At 45.9% G+C, this 16,819-nt stretch overlaps 6 protein-coding genes across 6 annotated transcripts; 2 read left to right on the forward strand and 4 right to left on the reverse strand.

Moving 5' to 3' along the window:
- Positions 1–109: 109 nt before the first annotated feature.
- Positions 110–2,271, reverse strand: BHQ10_002218 (uncharacterized protein; the record flags this gene model as incomplete). Its single annotated transcript, XM_040874340.1, has 2 exons — positions 110–798; positions 957–2,271. 2 exons carry the CDS (start codon positions 2,269–2,271, stop codon positions 110–112), a joined length of 2,004 nt encoding a protein of 667 aa, XP_040730723.1.
- Positions 2,272–2,516: 245 nt separating this feature from the next.
- BHQ10_002219 (uncharacterized protein) lies at positions 2,517–5,118 on the reverse strand (the record flags this gene model as incomplete). The annotated part of the gene is made up of 7 exons (XM_040874341.1): positions 2,517–2,888; positions 2,938–4,035; positions 4,085–4,184; positions 4,233–4,425; positions 4,475–4,717; positions 4,789–4,981; positions 5,038–5,118. The coding sequence occupies 7 exons, from the start codon at positions 5,116–5,118 to the stop codon at positions 2,517–2,519; spliced, it is 2,280 nt and encodes a 759-aa protein (XP_040730724.1).
- A 1,991-nt stretch (positions 5,119–7,109) lies between these two features.
- BHQ10_002220 (uncharacterized protein) lies at positions 7,110–8,753 on the forward strand (the record flags this gene model as incomplete). The annotated part of the gene is made up of 1 exon (XM_040874343.1): positions 7,110–8,753. The coding sequence occupies one exon, from the start codon at positions 7,110–7,112 to the stop codon at positions 8,751–8,753; it is 1,644 nt and encodes a 547-aa protein (XP_040730725.1).
- Positions 8,754–8,990: 237 nt separating this feature from the next.
- BHQ10_002221 (uncharacterized protein) lies at positions 8,991–10,863 on the reverse strand (the record flags this gene model as incomplete). Its single annotated transcript, XM_040874344.1, has 6 exons — positions 8,991–9,118; positions 9,189–9,322; positions 9,378–10,332; positions 10,401–10,563; positions 10,626–10,694; positions 10,750–10,863. The coding sequence occupies 6 exons, from the start codon at positions 10,861–10,863 to the stop codon at positions 8,991–8,993; spliced, it is 1,563 nt and encodes a 520-aa protein (XP_040730726.1).
- A 2,315-nt stretch (positions 10,864–13,178) lies between these two features.
- On the forward strand, positions 13,179–14,357 carry BHQ10_002222 (uncharacterized protein; the record flags this gene model as incomplete). The annotated part of the gene is made up of 6 exons (XM_040874345.1): positions 13,179–13,254; positions 13,316–13,546; positions 13,609–13,776; positions 13,840–14,073; positions 14,135–14,202; positions 14,271–14,357. The coding sequence occupies 6 exons, from the start codon at positions 13,179–13,181 to the stop codon at positions 14,355–14,357; spliced, it is 864 nt and encodes a 287-aa protein (XP_040730727.1).
- A 245-nt stretch (positions 14,358–14,602) lies between these two features.
- Positions 14,603–15,220, reverse strand: BHQ10_002223 (uncharacterized protein; the record flags this gene model as incomplete). The annotated part of the gene is made up of 1 exon (XM_040874346.1): positions 14,603–15,220. The coding sequence occupies one exon, from the start codon at positions 15,218–15,220 to the stop codon at positions 14,603–14,605; it is 618 nt and encodes a 205-aa protein (XP_040730728.1).
- Between the last annotated feature and the right edge of the window lie 1,599 nt (positions 15,221–16,819).

Genomic DNA, 16,819 nt, shown 5'->3' on the forward strand with positions numbered 1-16,819 from the left:
TGCGTTTAGCGGTTTACAGGGTTTGGAGTTTACCATCTATGCTCTTTTTCCGGTGTTCGGTGCATTTAGTTGCAGCGTTTTGTTCTATCTAGCCTATTCTTCAATGTGACTACCTCTTCCAAATACCGCTCTTCCCACCCCTCTTCTCTAATAATTTCACGCTATCAATCACGATCCCCTTATCATTAGCCTTGCACATATCATACACCGTCAATGCAGCACCCATCACAGCCGTCATGGCCTCCATCTCGACACCCGTACGTCCTTCGCACGTAACCGTAGCCACGATCTCGACGGCGCCAAACCCCCCTTCTCCCCCATTCTCTGTGATCGATGATGTAGAGGGCGGGATGAGAGAAATATCAACACTGACACTATCAACACCAATACTCGGATGGCACAGTGGCACAATATCAGGCGTCTTTTTCGCGGCCATGATACCGGCCACCCGTGCAGCGGCGAATACATCGCCTTTCGCTAACGTCATTCCGCCTGTTGAGGATTCAGAGGATGAAGTGAGGGTGGTGTATGTAATCTCGTTTGTGAAATGCACTACACAGGATGCGCGCGCGTATCGTTGGGTGCTGGGCTTGGAGCCTACGTTGGTCATGTGCATGTGTCCGGCGGTGTTGAGATGGGGGAGGACCGGGTGGTTGGGTTTGACTTTATACTCCTTGTCATCAGCGGGTTGTCTCTTGGTGGTATATGCTCGGAGTTGGTGAGTATGCGACGAATGTAATAGATGGGTTGGTATCAGGTTGTTCATTCTTGTACGACTGAGATTCAAGACAGGATTATCTACGATGCATGTCAGCCCTTTACTATACTTCAAATAAGTTAAATTATAAATATCATATCTCATAAATCATAACATGCCGAAATGTGCGCCTTCACCTGTATGTGGTATGTGGCCAATCTGTACTGTAAATGAACAGAAATACGAGAAATTCACCCACCAATCAAAATCATAGGCCTATTTTTCATATTCTCCAATTTCCCGATTCCGGCGTGCTTCGCTTTCTTGCGCTTGACAGCTAACCCGATGACGTCGAGTAATTTACGTTCGCGAGACAGCAAGTTTTCCTCGGATTGGATGCGCGATGCTAGGCGGCCCGATTCGAGGAGATCCAGAGTTTTCATAGCCTCTTCGTCAATAGGTAGGCCGTTGTTCTCTTCGCGGATCAGGTCGCGGAGGGATACCTCTGCGTTTCCGTGTAGACAAACCTTTAAATTTCCATCTGATGTTATGCGTAGGCGGTTGCATGTCCCGCAGAAGTTGTGCGTCATGCTAGTAATGAATCCGACCTTGCCCTGAAACCCGGGGACGCGGTACGTCTTGCTGGTATCGTTCTTGTGACCTGCCACTTTTTCTATTTCCGGATACGATTTCCGGATGATATCCAACATTTCCTGATACGGAACCATCTTCTGCTCACTCCACTTATTCCCGTCAAAGGGCATATATTCGATAAATCGAACCTCGATATCCTTCTCTTTGCCCATCTCGACAAAGGGAACGATTTCATGCTCATTCAATCCCCGCATAACCACGCAATTGATCTTGAGTTTTATGCCCGCGCCGAATGCGCGGTTCATCTCTTCGATCCGAGCAATGCTTTTCATGACTGCCTCAAATCCGTTGCGGCGGGKCATGATAGTATATTTGAATGGGTCGAGAGTATCCAAACTCAGATTGACGCCCGTCAATCCTGCTTCAGCCATTGCGTCCAGTTTGCGGTGTAGCGAAATCCCGTTTGTTGTCAGGCATAATTCTTTCAGTCCGTCTTTGCGCAGGTCTCCTATTGCCTGCATCATTGGCACTATGTCCTTTCGGACTGTTGGTTCGCCTCCTGTCAATCGGATCTTAGTGACTCCCTGCGACACGAACAGTGACGATAGGTATACTATCTCTGGCGTTGTGAGTAGATGCGCCGGCGGAGATAGCGGAACCCCTTCCTCGGGCATGCAGTATAAACAGCGCAGGTTGCATTTCTCGGTGATGCTGATGCGGAGGTAGTCATGTTGGCGGTGGAAGGTGTCGGTGAGAAAGTCGGAGAAGGGTTTTGCGGATTTGATGGCTTCGAACCTTCGGGTCGGTTTATGCGGTGCGGGAATAGGGCCGTTCTCTTCGATTGTGGTAGTAGCAGCTACGGTGCTTTGTCGTCGTAAAGGTCGGTGAGTCACTGTGCTGCTTCGCGAGAAGGGATGTGGGAGTTCTGGTGTGTGGCACAGCCGCGCAACACCCCGCTTTGAGACCAATGGGCGGGCCATTATCATGTATGTATTCGAGAATTCAGAGGAATTTCAATTGAAATCATTTTGAAGTTTAAGTTGGAAGTTAGAAGAAAGGTTGTTCTTGTTCTCAGCGATTTATGGTAATGCATCCCCCGCACTCGCTCTAGCAAATCAGAGCTCCGAATGGAGCGGGTCAGATTAGGTAAGGGGACACTCTCCGCATCATGACTATGAACAACATTCATGATTACACATCATTATCTATTTGATCAACTATGTGGCTACGTGGCTAACATTTTGACAACTCTCTTCTCCAAACTCTTCTCAAACTGACTCACGCCTTCACCTTGTTCTACCAGCTTTCCGCCCTTGAGGACATAAACAGTCCTTCTCCTCGGCGTCTCGTCAATTCCAATCTCTCCATCAGACTCTGCCTCAAAATCATCATCCAATGGAGCATCAACGTCTCGTTTCCCCTCGACAACAGACCGCACCAGGAAACGATCGTGCGTGACAACCAAAATGGCTCCATTGAAAGTAGACAATGCAGATGCGAGCGCTGTCACGGTGTAGAAATCGAGATGGGTGGTGATTTCATCCAGAACAAGGAGATGAGGCGGGTTCCATAAGATCTTGGCCAGAGCCAGTCGAACCTGTCAACCATTAGCGCTTGTCATTTACCCAGATTTCAGCAGTGCATACTAATTGCCCACCCGAAAGACGAAATACAGGCACGTCAGATGCAACTCGACCGGCCAATCCTAATGATGATAACAAGCCTCGGGCCTCGCCTTCGCTGAGTTGACCACCGGCATCTCGCAGAATATACCCCAACGCCGTCAGTGCGGGCTCTGTGCGTCCCTCCTTCTGGAGCTCGCCCACGGAATTTTGAGCATAGTAACCAATTTTCAATCGCGGATGACGAGTAACCTTCCCCTTCGTTGGTTCCGTAAACTCGCCGGTCAGCAATTGCAACAACGTAGACTTGCCGCATCCATTCAGTCCCATAATGCCGACCCGATCACCCAGATGTATCGTCAGGCCTATGTCGTCTAGTACAACAGGCCTTGTACGTTTGTACCGAAATGTAATATTTTCCAGCGAGATCAACGGCCCCGGAAATCGTAGATCTGGCGCATCCGGCAACTGAATCGTAGTCCCTCTTTCATCCTTGGGCACCTCAATCTCAGCACGCGCCTTAAGATGAAAACCAACCAAATCGCGATTCAACTTGAATCGTCCTCCCGTCGCGCTGACTTGGATTCCCATTCTATCATCGATCTTCTTCTGCCTCGATTTCGCCATTCGCAATTTATTATCATCGCCCGTCTTTTTGGCAGCCTTGGTCGTTTCGCGGATTGTGGCTTCCATATGCGCAATTTGTTTTTCTTGAGCTTCTTTCATTCTGCCCCAGTACAGCTTCTGTGATTCGAAATTCTCCTCGTAAGCGGCCAGATTGCCTTTGAAGTACGTCAGGGCCTGGTCCCGCAGGATGATTATCTCTTCGCACACAGCGTTGATGAATGAGCGGTCATGCGACACCAACACCAATGTTGTCCCCGATGACTGCCGCATTTGTTTCAGGTAATTCTCCAGCCAAATCACGCCCAGCAAATCCAGAAAATTTGTGGGCTCGTCCAGGATCATGATGTCCGGATCTTGGATAAGGATTCCAGCTAGCATGCATCGCATGCGCCAACCGCCGGATAATGTTGTGAATGGTCTTGAAAGCATTTCTTCTTTGAAACCTAGACCTGTTAGAATTTTGCGGGCTTGTTTTTCGACGTCGACGACTTTCATCTGTTTAGGTCGGTAAGTGACCGCTTTAGCTTATGGTGGATTTACTTACTATTTCATATTGAGATTGTAGATCTTGGAGTATATCAATCGCAGCTTGTGTGTCCACTTGAATGGCTTCTGCATCTATACTCGAGTGTTCCTCTTGCAGTCTAAGCTTGTCAGTGTCGGAAAATCATGTCAGAGATGGCGCGTCTCACAATTCCGTAGATGTAGCTACTCGAATTTCAATCGCCTTGAGCTCCTTTCTCGCTTGCAAACCTCTAGCACCGCTCCTGATGCTCGCATTCTTCTGCGCTAGAAACAGTTGCTCTGCCAACTGCTCATGTCGTAGTTTTCGAATGGTAAGGACAGGTACTAAAGGATCTTCTTGTTCCAGACTCTTTGACAACACTATTGTCATATCAGAACACCGCAACACATGGAACTTTTGTGTACTGACCGCTAATTTTCCGTTCAATCTCGCCTCTCATCGTATCACTTGCAATGACCTGCTCCAAAGCAGTCTTCTGGCTTGCACTACTCGTCGATATGGAGCCATTCTGCTGCAATGAGTCTGCAAGACCATCAATGCTATCATTCTTGCTGCTCTCCTCAATCTCAGCATCTGTCTGCTGCAAGATTGCAATGCGTGTCGAATACGGAACTCCCGGAATGAGCTTCTCCGCCAACGCGCGGAGAATAGCTGACCACAAAATTCCTCATTAGATGGAACCAGTGGGAAAACTTGAAGACAAAGAGTGTGGGAATGCCTACTAGATTTCCCAGTCCCATTCCTCCCCACAAGACCATAATGAAAACCCGCTTTGAGTTTCAGATCTGCATTCGATGTAATTTCAAGACCGTCTGCTTTTGATTTCGATTTGCCTTTTGACTTTGCTGTGCCGATTTCGCTAGAAGCTTGGTGTTGGGGGGAGTGGACTACTATGTTGAGGCCTTGGATGTCGACCTACTTTTGGGTTAACTGTTTACTGGTATGGACAAGAATAGAAGAGTTTTGTATACTTCGCGGGAAGGCCTGTCGTCGAGAAAATGGAAACGGGTCTGTTTGCATGTTGCGATGATATTTGGTGTAGTTGAAGTCATTTTGATAGACAATAGAACTAAACTTTCACATTTAGTCGATTGAGAATTGATACTTTGTGGTACGCAATGTATAAATTAATCTTCAGGGTTATATCTATTTATTCATATCCAAAATTATCCAGCTGGCTTGGACCTCTTGAATAGTCGTGATCAACGGCGAAGAATGTCCAATCATCGAGCCAATCACAGCGCTCAGAAGTGAGTCATTTTTGGTCAACAATACAAATATATTGAGCGGTATCTGGATTTTGCTTATTTTCGTCATGAAAGTCAATTTTGTATCAGAAAGAAAAATGATTAGTATAAATCACTAAAGCGAATGCAAGTAGTAAGATAAATGTGGAAGGTTAGGTCTAGGAAGCGCCCCGTAGGAAAAGCCCTAATCGCGTGAGATCGTTCGAGTATCTAACAAAATTTAAGCAGATGTAGGGCAGAGTACCCGAAGCATTATCCAGATACCGTCGAGGCAAGTATATCTTAAATGAGAAAATATGGTAAAAGAAGAGAGTCAAGAAGAGTGGGAGAGAAGAAAAGGAAGTATGATACTTCAGTAGGCCTTCACGATCACCTCAGAGATCATATGCTATCAGAGCATATTCATCTATTGAACAAAATAGTATGCCGTAAGATCTCCTGTATCTCCCTGCTCAATCACCATTGTGAATTTCCCGGGCGGGTGTGGGCGTACTGTCAATCTGGCGGTACCTTTCTTGAATGTATACCTCAATATGGCATATCATCGTGAGAAATCGCGCCTCCAGGTGTGCTTACTATCACTGCCAAATGATCAATCACCAACTCAGAACCTTCTCGGGATCCCAGCTCGTTTGGAGCATCCTTTCCATCAACTCATTGACTTTCGCACTCATGTGACCCAAGTGTTTGTTGATGTCTTGACAGAAAGCCCCGGACATTATGTTTTAAAAACTGGATTCGTCATATCACGTCACGAAGATCATACGCGGCTGATTGAGTATGATGATTTTATTCTTCAAAGCCAGTTTGTAGATGAAGCTAATATTGAGCATCTTCAACGTCATCTACTAGACAGGGTGATTCATGTGTCCCACAGCTACGTGTCGAGTGCATACACTGACCGACATTTTGATACTTTGAGCAAATGCTCGTCTTCCAAAGAAGCACAATAACTTCGAAGCATAACTTCGAATGACCTATAATACTGTTCGAAGTTGATCATTTTAGGTCATGCTTGATCACGTGTAGTTGAAACAAGCTAGACCGAAAAGGCTGGTAGCATAGAAAGCGGGGCGGAAAGAGGCCGGCGGATTCTCGCCGGCCACACTTCGATCCATCAACACCACCAGTTGACGGCTAACGAGATTCTGGTCTTATTCTGCAGCCGAGACGCAGATGAATCACAATATCCCGTCCATATATGACTGCGCTTAAGGCTTGCTGCCATGGTGCGACACCGCCACATGGTTTGCGCAGCCTGTCGCCGGCGCAAAAGCAAGTGTGACGGCGCATCGCCACGATGCTCCGCTTGTGTAGCGGCCAATTCGCCCTGCCAATATGATAAAGCTCCATCGGTTGCCTATGTACGGACACTTGAGAAGCGGATTGAGGAATTAGAGAGTAGAGTAGCAGCATCGACCTCTCTGCCCGTGTCATCCTCACCCGTCGAACCCGCGGCCGATGTAGACGATCAACCCATTAGCCTCAATGCAGGAGGGCAAGTGAGCTATCATAATTCCACATCTGCTATACATGAGACTACAATAGAGGCATCTACTGAAGACCAGTCTTACAGTGGTTCTCTATCAGTGGCTAACGAACCAAACACGGCGGAAATCAGACGAGCTCTCGTGCTTGATGCGGCAACGCAGAAAACAGTCGAATCGCTCCATCTGGAAATGTCCCTTGCATATGCTAGGATCCCTAAAAAACTCGCTGAGAACTTAATGCGCTTACATTGGTGTTGGTTACATCCATCATTCCTGTTCGTCTATCGACCAGCCTTTACACGGCACATGTCACTCCTCAATCAGCAAGCCGCCCCTTACTGCACTGCTACCTTGATCAAAGTTCTTTATGCGCACAGCTGCCGTTTTCTTCGAGATACAGACACCGTCTGGAGCTTAGATCACCATGGTGAAACGTTTCGACAAGTTGTCGATCGTCTGACGTCGGAGGCCAAGGTTGCACTCGCTATGGAGACACTGAATCAGCCATGTATCCCCACCATCCAAGCCCTACTCCAACAGTCCGCTCGAGAGATAGCTTGCGGAAACTCTTCGGCAGCTTGGCTATATTCGGGTATGGCATTTCGTATGGCTATCGACCTGGGTATCCACGTATCTCCCGATATTCTACAAAGTCACACCAGTTCATTTTCTCCGGAGGACGTAGAGATTCGAAAGCGACTCTTTTGGAGTCTTTACACTTGGGACAAGAATATGAGCTTATACTTGGGTAGGATGCCGAATTTCCTCCTCGGAGCCGATACAATGTCTCGCGACTTTTTAGACGACTTCTCTGAACAAGAGCCATGGACACCTTTCTACTGGGGCGTCCCAGAAGCTTCTGAGCTTCCCGCGTATCCGCCAGTCCCTGGTCAGGTAATGTCTTGTTTCAAGTCGTTGTGTACATTATGCAAGATTCTAGCTCGTATAATGTTAGAACTGTACAGCTTTCCGACGAACAACGATAAATCGGCGCCGCAAGTCTCCAAAGCCAAAGAACTTTCATTCGTATCAATCAAAGATGCAGTTGAAATTTGGTGGTCTGTACTACCGCCCTCTTTGCGGATTTTGACCAATGAACTACCTCCGCTGAGCCCTCCACCACATATAACCTCCTTGAATCTGATGTATAATACCACACTCATTCTTCTACATCGGCCGCGGGTAGGTGGTGATTCGCAATCCGTCCAACCTGCAGTGCGGCAGAGCTGGGAAACCTGCCGGAATGCGACCACTGCAATCTACAGAATACTCAGACTATATGTAAATACTTTCGGTTTCCAGTACATCACATACATGAACAGCTACTGCACTTATACAGCTGCCACGACTGCAGTTTATCAACTGGAAACATCTCAGAAGACAAGTTGGCCACCCCCCTCTGAAGATGTCACGTGGACAGAACTCAGATTCTTCCTTGATATTCTCCAACGCTCGGCAACCGCCATGCCAGGCCTCCAGCGGAGTATACAAATAATCCATACGAGGGTCAAAAAGATATTTGATCGTCAAGTCCAAACGCAGCTCAAATCGCTATTCGGGATGAATGCCAATACGCCAAGCAGAAAGGACAAAGGCAGTACGAATCAAGATACGAATACAATGACACCCTTTGCAGTTCCTGACAGTCAATTTGTTCCCAATCACAACCAGACGGGAATTCCATCTATCGATTCTTCTGCCATAAATCAACATGCGGGCCAGACAAATGAGTTGTGGTCGCTAGAACCCTGGCTCCCCGCTTTTCCAGGACAGGACACTTCTCAAGGTGCCAAGATTATGCTAGATTTACACGACATGCCTAGTATCGAGGCTCCCATGTTCATCGGATCGAACCTTGACTCGTATATGCGTCTCGACACTTCACTAACCTACGATATGGATCCCAATTACGGGTCTTATACAAATAACGATTATATCGTTGACCAATGAATCAGTCAGGAAACGTGTGATGCTCCCTTTCCGGGGCAATGTTTTATTTCAGTAATGATAAAATTGGCATCTGAACAAAACAACCGGCTCTCTTTAATGGCTTGATTTGAGATTAAATACTATCCCGACAAGAGGTCAAGACCATTTTCTGGATATCAAACTTTGTGCAAGTGTTTTTCCAATCTGGGCCATCGATGTATAACTCGCGATGATGCCTGGCGACGGATAATGAACATCTCAGTACACAAATCGGAAATCCTTATTCTCGAATTCGGTCTTGTCTTGCATTCCAGCTTCGTTACTGCGAGTCTTATTCGCAGGGCCATATCTCTTATCGCGAGAACGGTTCATATATACCAGATATGCTGGGAAAGGTCAGCTAATTGTCTCAAATGGTATGATCAATTGTTCATTGTGATAGAGGAACTACCTTACCCCATAATAGTAGGTGGGTGATCATTTTGATCAAATAACCGATGAGAAGACCAATCGTGGCGCCTCGATACTCGGGTGCCTGGGATGCTTTGACTACAAACGGCCCGGCAAAATTACCCCAGCAATAGGCGGTACTATATAAATTGTTAGCAGTCTGTTGGGAGGGACACTTGATGAGGAAACCCTTACAAAACTAGCAGACTAGCCGCAGCTTTGTGACTATAACCAGCCATGTTTGATGTAATAGTGACCAAGGAGATTGTGAAACCCACAGATTGTGTGTTTACCATCCAGAAGCTAACAAGTCTGCCCCATTTGTTGTGTTGGGGAAGGTAGGCCATGGTAGCAGCACAGATTGTGCACAGAACATTAGCAAGTGTCGCAGTAGCCAACCGAGAATTAGGGACGTTCAAGGTGATAGCACCCCCGATGAACAGTGATATAATAACCATGGCGTCGCCGACGGACTTCATCTCGGTGGTTTTCGCAGTATTGAATCCTATATCTTGGATAATGACTGTAGAGAATGAGTTCACGACGCCATTCGGGATTGCAGCTGCAAACACGGATATGAAAAGAAGGATTGCTTTGGGGTCTTTGAATGTGCTTAGAGCTTGCTTCTTGTTGAAGGCCTTGTTCTTGATACCCATTTGGTTCTGCGCTACTCGCTTGACAGCCAGCACACGCTCACGCTTGGTTAAAAAGAAAGCCGAAGCCGGGGAATCAGGCAAAACGAAGAACACCACCAAGGACCAGAAACAGGTGGCGGCTCCAAGGATGTAAAACAACAATTGCCAGCGAGCGGGAGTAAATTCCACAGGAAGTGTATTGATACCGAGCGAGATATAGTCGCCGGCAATACCACCCCATCCAAGAGCAGAATACCAGATACATTGTCGGAGAGGGATCTCGTTTCTGGTGTACCAAAATCCTGTCATAAGAGTCAGGCCAGGCGTAACGGAGGCTTCGAACATTCCCATAACGAATCTAACGCCCAATGCGCTGGAGTATGTCTTGCACTGTGTCAGGATAATGACCGTGAGACCCCAAATGAATGCAGTGACACCAAGGACACGCTGGGCCGGAAACCTTGCGATCAACAAACTGCAGGGGTACTGTCCGAAGAAATAGCCGGCATAGATCACTAAACAGAGAAATGTCAGCTTCCATTTTCTACTAGCAGCTTGTCAGGACGGTCTCTCTTGGACATACTTGCAGATAAATAGTTGAATTCCTGGCCTTTCAAGCCTAGTGCTTGTTGGTATCCGAAGAGATTTGCATAGTTTAAAGCTGTCTTGTCCATGAACTGTAAAGCTTGGATGACCAGGAAAATTGGAAGGACAATCAAATCGATTTTCCACCGGATCTTAGCATTCTGTGTAGGTAGAAGAAGCGATTAGCATGAAGAGGTATGGTTTAAACAAAAAATCTACTGACCTCCTTTGGGGTTAGCTCCAAGTTCAAGCCCTCCAGATACTCTTGATATCCTGTAGCATTGGCGGCAGTCTAGAATCATGTTTGTCAGTCCGGCGGTTGTCTCAAAGGAAGATGAAGGACTCACCTCGCTAACTAGCTCACTTTTGAGGTCAACATTGTCGTCCGTCTCAGTCTTGTTATCGACTCTCCTGACTTCGTCTAAACTCTCGAGGTGGCGGGTTTGCTTTTCAATATGCATATTGTCTTATCATAAATGGGGTTGAACAGCAGCATAAGTCTAAGCTAGTTTGAGGATGAATGGAAAGAAAGAGACCGGAGAGAGGTAAGCATGCCGATAGATATATGGGGAAAGCAGGGGTAGATGCACTAAACCCCGGACACTTTTTTCGTCAGCTGGTGCGGAGAAATAGTACAATTAGGGTTTATATCGGCCATCCGCCGGATGCATTTGGGAAAGTGGAGCGGCCACTCGCCGGTTAGGATGTATCCATTATTAGACATTGTGCATTTCGTCCAGAACTTACAGAACAGTGCATCAGAAATTATCAAAAAGCGCCGGAGTTGAATCTTCGTTGTTGGCTTTATCTTCAAGTCAATTTGCGTGGTTCCTTCACAAACCATCCCACCGGTACCATTGCTTCAATAAAAAGCATCATGACAATCATCAACGAGACAAAAGACAAATGGCTTGCCAAACCATCAGGTGCATGCTGCCTTAAGGGTACTATTCACAAGGGAAAACCTAGGGGGACTTATAGGGATATTGCAGGTGTAGAAACATACATCTCACAACCCGCAACAGGCACTGCGAACGGTCATATTCTTCTATATTTCCCAGATGTATGGGGCATGTTTCCCAATGGCTTGCTTGTGATGGACGCTTTTGCAGATGCTGGCTACTTAGTACTGGGTTTGGACTATTTTCGCGGCGTACGTCGTGCATGACTAGACCCCATATCTTACAAGGAGCATATACCGAGAATCATGAGAAACATGAAGTGCTAATGCTTCGTGTATTTGAAATTCAGGATCCAGTATGGAAACATCGCAAGAACCGTCATGATCACTCAAATCCAAATTTTGACTATGAAGCTTGGAAGAAGAAGCACATGGCGTTTGCAGGTGAACATGTTCCAGGTTGGATTGAAGAGGTCAAGAAAGAGTACGGAAAGCCGAATACAAAATACGCATGTGTAGGGTAAGCAAATACCCATCGACACAAGCCCTGGAAAGTCCTCAATCTAATACATGATCGATATGAGAAAGGTACTGCTTCGGCGCCCCATATGTTTGCGACGAACTTGCTCACGGGAAAACCGTCACTGCTGGCGCATTCGGCCACCCAGCTTTTCTGAAAGAACATCATTTCAAGAACCTTACCAGTAGGTTTGGCTTCTTCTTTTATCCAAGATACCTTCTAAAGAGCTCCTGTATTCCCTCTAACAGTACCTTCTTCGTTATAGAACCACTATTTCTCTCCTGCTCGGAAACAGATCATACTTTCAACAACGAAGCACGTCACAAGGCTATGAGAATTATGCAAACGGATAACAAAATATATCAGCTTCAGCTCTTTGCTGGAGTCGAGCACGGGTTTGCTCTTCGTGGCAACATGGATGTTCCATATGAGCGTGAGGATTCCTGGCCTCTTCTTATACATCGAACATGTGTTCTAACATGCTTGTATCTAGGATACGTTAAAGAGCAAAGTCTCAAGGGCATTATTGAATGGTTTGATTTCTGGTTGTCGCAATAAATAATTGTGCATTTTGATTTTACCATTCTCAGCGATAGTTATTCCAGTTGTACCCCAGTATCGTTTAAAGTCCATATTTGGCTTATAATTACGACGTAAGATTTCGTGTTTCACCATGTCTATACATTAAAATCTTGGAATCTAGACACATTGAGATATTATTATCTGTTCATTGCTAATTTAAGGCCATACACATTTCAATGCCATATTTGTATATCACAACGAGTGAAGACGACAATCCTCGAAGCCATCGACCTTCTTGATTGCGCCGGTGCTAGAGCTCTCCAGCAATCTAAAATATGCTTTAAATTTCTAAATTTGCTTTATTTAAGGGTAATGGGACGATTTGAGCGCGAGCGCGGAAGAAAGGACATGTCCATTCAACATTGCGCAAGATAGCACCAGATGCTTCAACTTTCCGAATACCGGACATGACCGCCGCGGTCTGAAAATGAGATGAGTTTTTAACTACCATACAGTCAGTACGATTGATCTTCGGCATTTTCCCCGGCTTGACCCCTCAGCTGTACGTAAGAAACTGGGGACGCCACGCCTGCTCCATAGTTTCTCTCCACATCGGCCACTCGCCGGTCGTCCGACCTGTTCTTATAGATCAACCTTTCTACCAATCGGACCGAAGCTCCATGTAATAGGATTTATACAGCCCTAAAGCTGTGGTATATGAACCATCTTGCCTTCAATATGCATTGACAAACTTTTTTGCGCTACCAAAACTCACGTTTGCTACGGTTTTGACACATCGATAGTACTCATTATCATTCATAATCAAGATCAGAATGGCACATGCAGGAAAAGCATTTGACTTCGATGGCGAAGTTGCTATCGTTACGGGTGCTGGCTCGCGCATGGCTGGTAGGATCTCTATGAATGCTTCCAGGAACTGCACGGCTAATATTTGTTCCTATGGACTTAGGTGAAATCGGCAACGGCCGTGCTACAGCCATCCTCCTTGCTCGTCAGGGCGCCAAGGTTGCGCTGTTAGACTTCAATGTTGAATGGGCACAGGAGACCAAGCGCATGATTGACGAAGAGGGCGGTGTTTCGGAAGTCATTCAGGCGGATGTCACAGATGAAGAGAGCTGCAAGCAAGCGGTCGCAAAGACAGTGGAACTCTTTGGAACAGTGCACATTCTCGTTAACATCGGTAAATAACGGAGCTCTTGGAACTTGTCGGTTGAAGTCTGCTAACGTTGTGGTTGGAACTAGTCGGCGTTGGCGGTGCGATGGGAGATGCTACAACGTTAGACCTAAGTGCCTGGGAACGTGATTTCCGTATTAATGTCACAAGCATGGTCCTAATGAGCCGGCATGTGATACCAGAGATGCGCAAGAATGGCCGCGGCGCGATTGTTAATATGTCATCAGTCAGTGGTCGTACGTAATGTTCCTACTCTTTTCTTGCCCAAATAACAATTCGCTGATGTTTGCTTTTTCCAGTTTTGGGCGGTAACCCTAGCCTCCTCTATCCCACCACCAAGGGTGCAATTATCCAAATGACTCGTGCCATGGCTGCTCAGCACGGTCCTGAGAACATCCGAGTTAATTGTGTTTGCCCGGGAATGGTTTTCACACCCATGGTGCGCGGCCGAGGCATGACCGATGACATGCGCCAGGCCCGTATCAACCAGAATCTGCTCAAACAAGAAGGAACGGGTTGGGATGTTGGCTACGGTAGGTGCATTCTACCTATCAAATTTCATCAGAATTAGCGTGTTTATTGAGGACGTTGCAGCAATTCTGTTTCTTGCCAGTAAGGAAGCAAAATGGATCACTGGATTGGTTATGCCTGTTGATGGGGGTGTAAGTAGTCACCTCGCTATTTCATGAGATGATTCTTCGATACCATTACTGACACGATACATTTTTAGACCACCGCTGGCAAGGCAGACCGACCAGCTTTAAAAGCAGATACCCTGGCAGAGAAGATTACTGGTGTGCCAAACCAGTCATCGTAAAATTTAAGCATACCATGAGTTGAAATAGAACTGAACTTTGTGTTTTACTTGGACTAGTCGCGCACTCGAACATTTGAATGGATGATAGATATGTAATCGATAATTTTAATAAGAATCTTGCCATACATATATGTAGACCTTTTCCACATAACTGTGCATAAGATAACATTGAATATCGGGCATGAAGTACTTTTTGAGATACCCAGGTAATAGTTGTTTCTCTTTTCCCCCAAAGAGCCATGCTCTCAATTCACCATACTTTCCACGCTCTTCATCTCCTTCCCGTTGTTCTCCCCTACATCCAAAGAAACAAGAATTCGACTAACACAATTGTATCCCGCAATAGTCGTGGTCAACTCGAGGATCTCACGATCTGAGAATTCGACATCCCTAAGAAGCTTGAAAGTTTCGTCTTTGACCGCAACATTCTGGGTCATCTCATCGGTGTATGCCACAACCGCCCGTTGTCTCACGTCGAGACATGTTTCCTGCCAAGCTTTCCACACATCCTCAACGTTACTCAATTCGGCATATGAAGGAAGTTTTTGGACCTCGTTTAATTCGGCAGGTTTGATACCAGCTTTGAGGGCTAGTGGTGCATGAATGTTCCATTCGTAGACGGCCTGATTCAAAATTGCTACCCGGCTGATGGATAATTCCAGAAGACCGGCATCAATCACTGTCTTTGTTCGAAGTGCTCCAACAAAGCTATTATAGCCATCAGCCACAGGTGGCGCATGTAGGAGGGTTAAGTCGAGAGGAATAAGGGGCCGGGGAAGACGTCTCGCTGCTATACGGGCATATATGTCCTGCACCTCCAGTGTCTGATTATCTGCAGTTGACGGGGCGTATGGAAGACGCATGATGAATCTATTTGACTGTAATTGAGGGGGGATTTCTGATGTTTCGGAGTCTCTGGCCGACGATCGAGGGTTCCAAGGTTACGAAGGTTTTATCTGGATGAATATGTGTGTCCCAGTCGAATGCACGGCAATGAAGCGAGAACGAGAAGCTGGGATATAGATAAAAGAATAAAATACCCTCAAACTAATTTTTATATCATAGATATTTGAATTATATCAATAATAAGTGTCATACCCCGTACGATTTCAGACGTTTACTCTCGCAGCGAGTTACGGCCATTTGCCGCTTATACCTACGATCCCCGGCCATTCTCCGTTCTCCTTTCAACGGCTCGCTGTACTCACTGCTTAATATCTACTGTCGAGTTCCATCATGCTTCTGGCTTTTACCCATTCCGCGTGCTTGTCGACCAAATGCTCTCTCTCCGGGGATTTCGGCTTTCGTCCTTAGCCTAATCTTGATTGTGTCGTCTCCAACTCCACATGTATACAGCATGTATTGCTCTCTACAGTGACAGTCTCTTGTAACTGAACATTTAGATGTTTAGTTGACATCTAGATGCCAACGAGCAATTGCAGGTGCCTTTCTTAGATAATATATTTTTTCTCAATACCGAAACGAGTCTATGCAAGCGTCTTTCCTTAACAGATCTGATATGAGACTCATCCTTGTTGAGTCTATTTCCGAATGATACCTGTATTTTCTCACTTAAGTAAATCAGACAAGTAAGACAGTTGATCAAGCAGGTATACCAATAATAGCTACATTTTTTGTATGACATGAGTTCTTAAAAGATTATACTAAAGTATGGGTATTATCGTTCACATTTCTTAGCATTGATGCCCTACGATAGCGAGGTAGTACATGCAATCATTATCAAACAAATTGATTTCTTAATTCAGGCTTTTGGACCCTTTGGGGGCGCCGAATCGGGTCCCGTTGCGATATTGAAGCTATCCGAAAACGAGGTAGTCGTGGTTTTTGGGGAAGTCTCAGTATTGTTTCAGCGAGTTGAGTTACTATTTTTGGACAGTCAAGCACATAAACAGCTGTACTTTACCTTCATGAGCATCACAATGCAGATCTCGTTAAAGAAGTGAGCCGCCCATGAATTACCAATTAGGTATTCAGTCACTGCGTAGTATTTACACCTGTCTTGTCACCGAAGTGCAGATCTACCATCTTAAGATACATGCTATGTACCTATATAATGCTACTGTTGGTAAACATCTATCTCCTACATTGCCGATCACTATTTAGTGCTTATATACGTAGATTGAAGAAGAGAATTGCATGCAACGTCGTCAAACCCTACAAAACGAATTCCCCACTCGGAACAAATGCCGTGCTTGAGTGTAGTTGCCAAGTACCTACTGCAGGTACTCTATAGGAAAAGTTCGAGATTCTGGTAAATGAATAATTTGCGTAGAATTTGCTTGTTTTCCTGATCGAAGCTCCACGTTTTAGCTTTCGTTGGAGCATATAATTGATCGATTCGATGTCATTTCTGACATTAGTCTGACTTGACTAGTGATTAGTGACTCGTGGGGGCATTTGCTCGTTTAGAGCGACCTGCATCCATGGATTGATTAATGATA

This window comes from Talaromyces amestolkiae (assembly GCF_001896365.1).
Source record: "Talaromyces amestolkiae strain CIB chromosome Unknown scaffold3.1, whole genome shotgun sequence".
Classification (NCBI taxonomy): Eukaryota; Fungi; Ascomycota; class Eurotiomycetes; order Eurotiales; family Trichocomaceae; genus Talaromyces; species Talaromyces amestolkiae.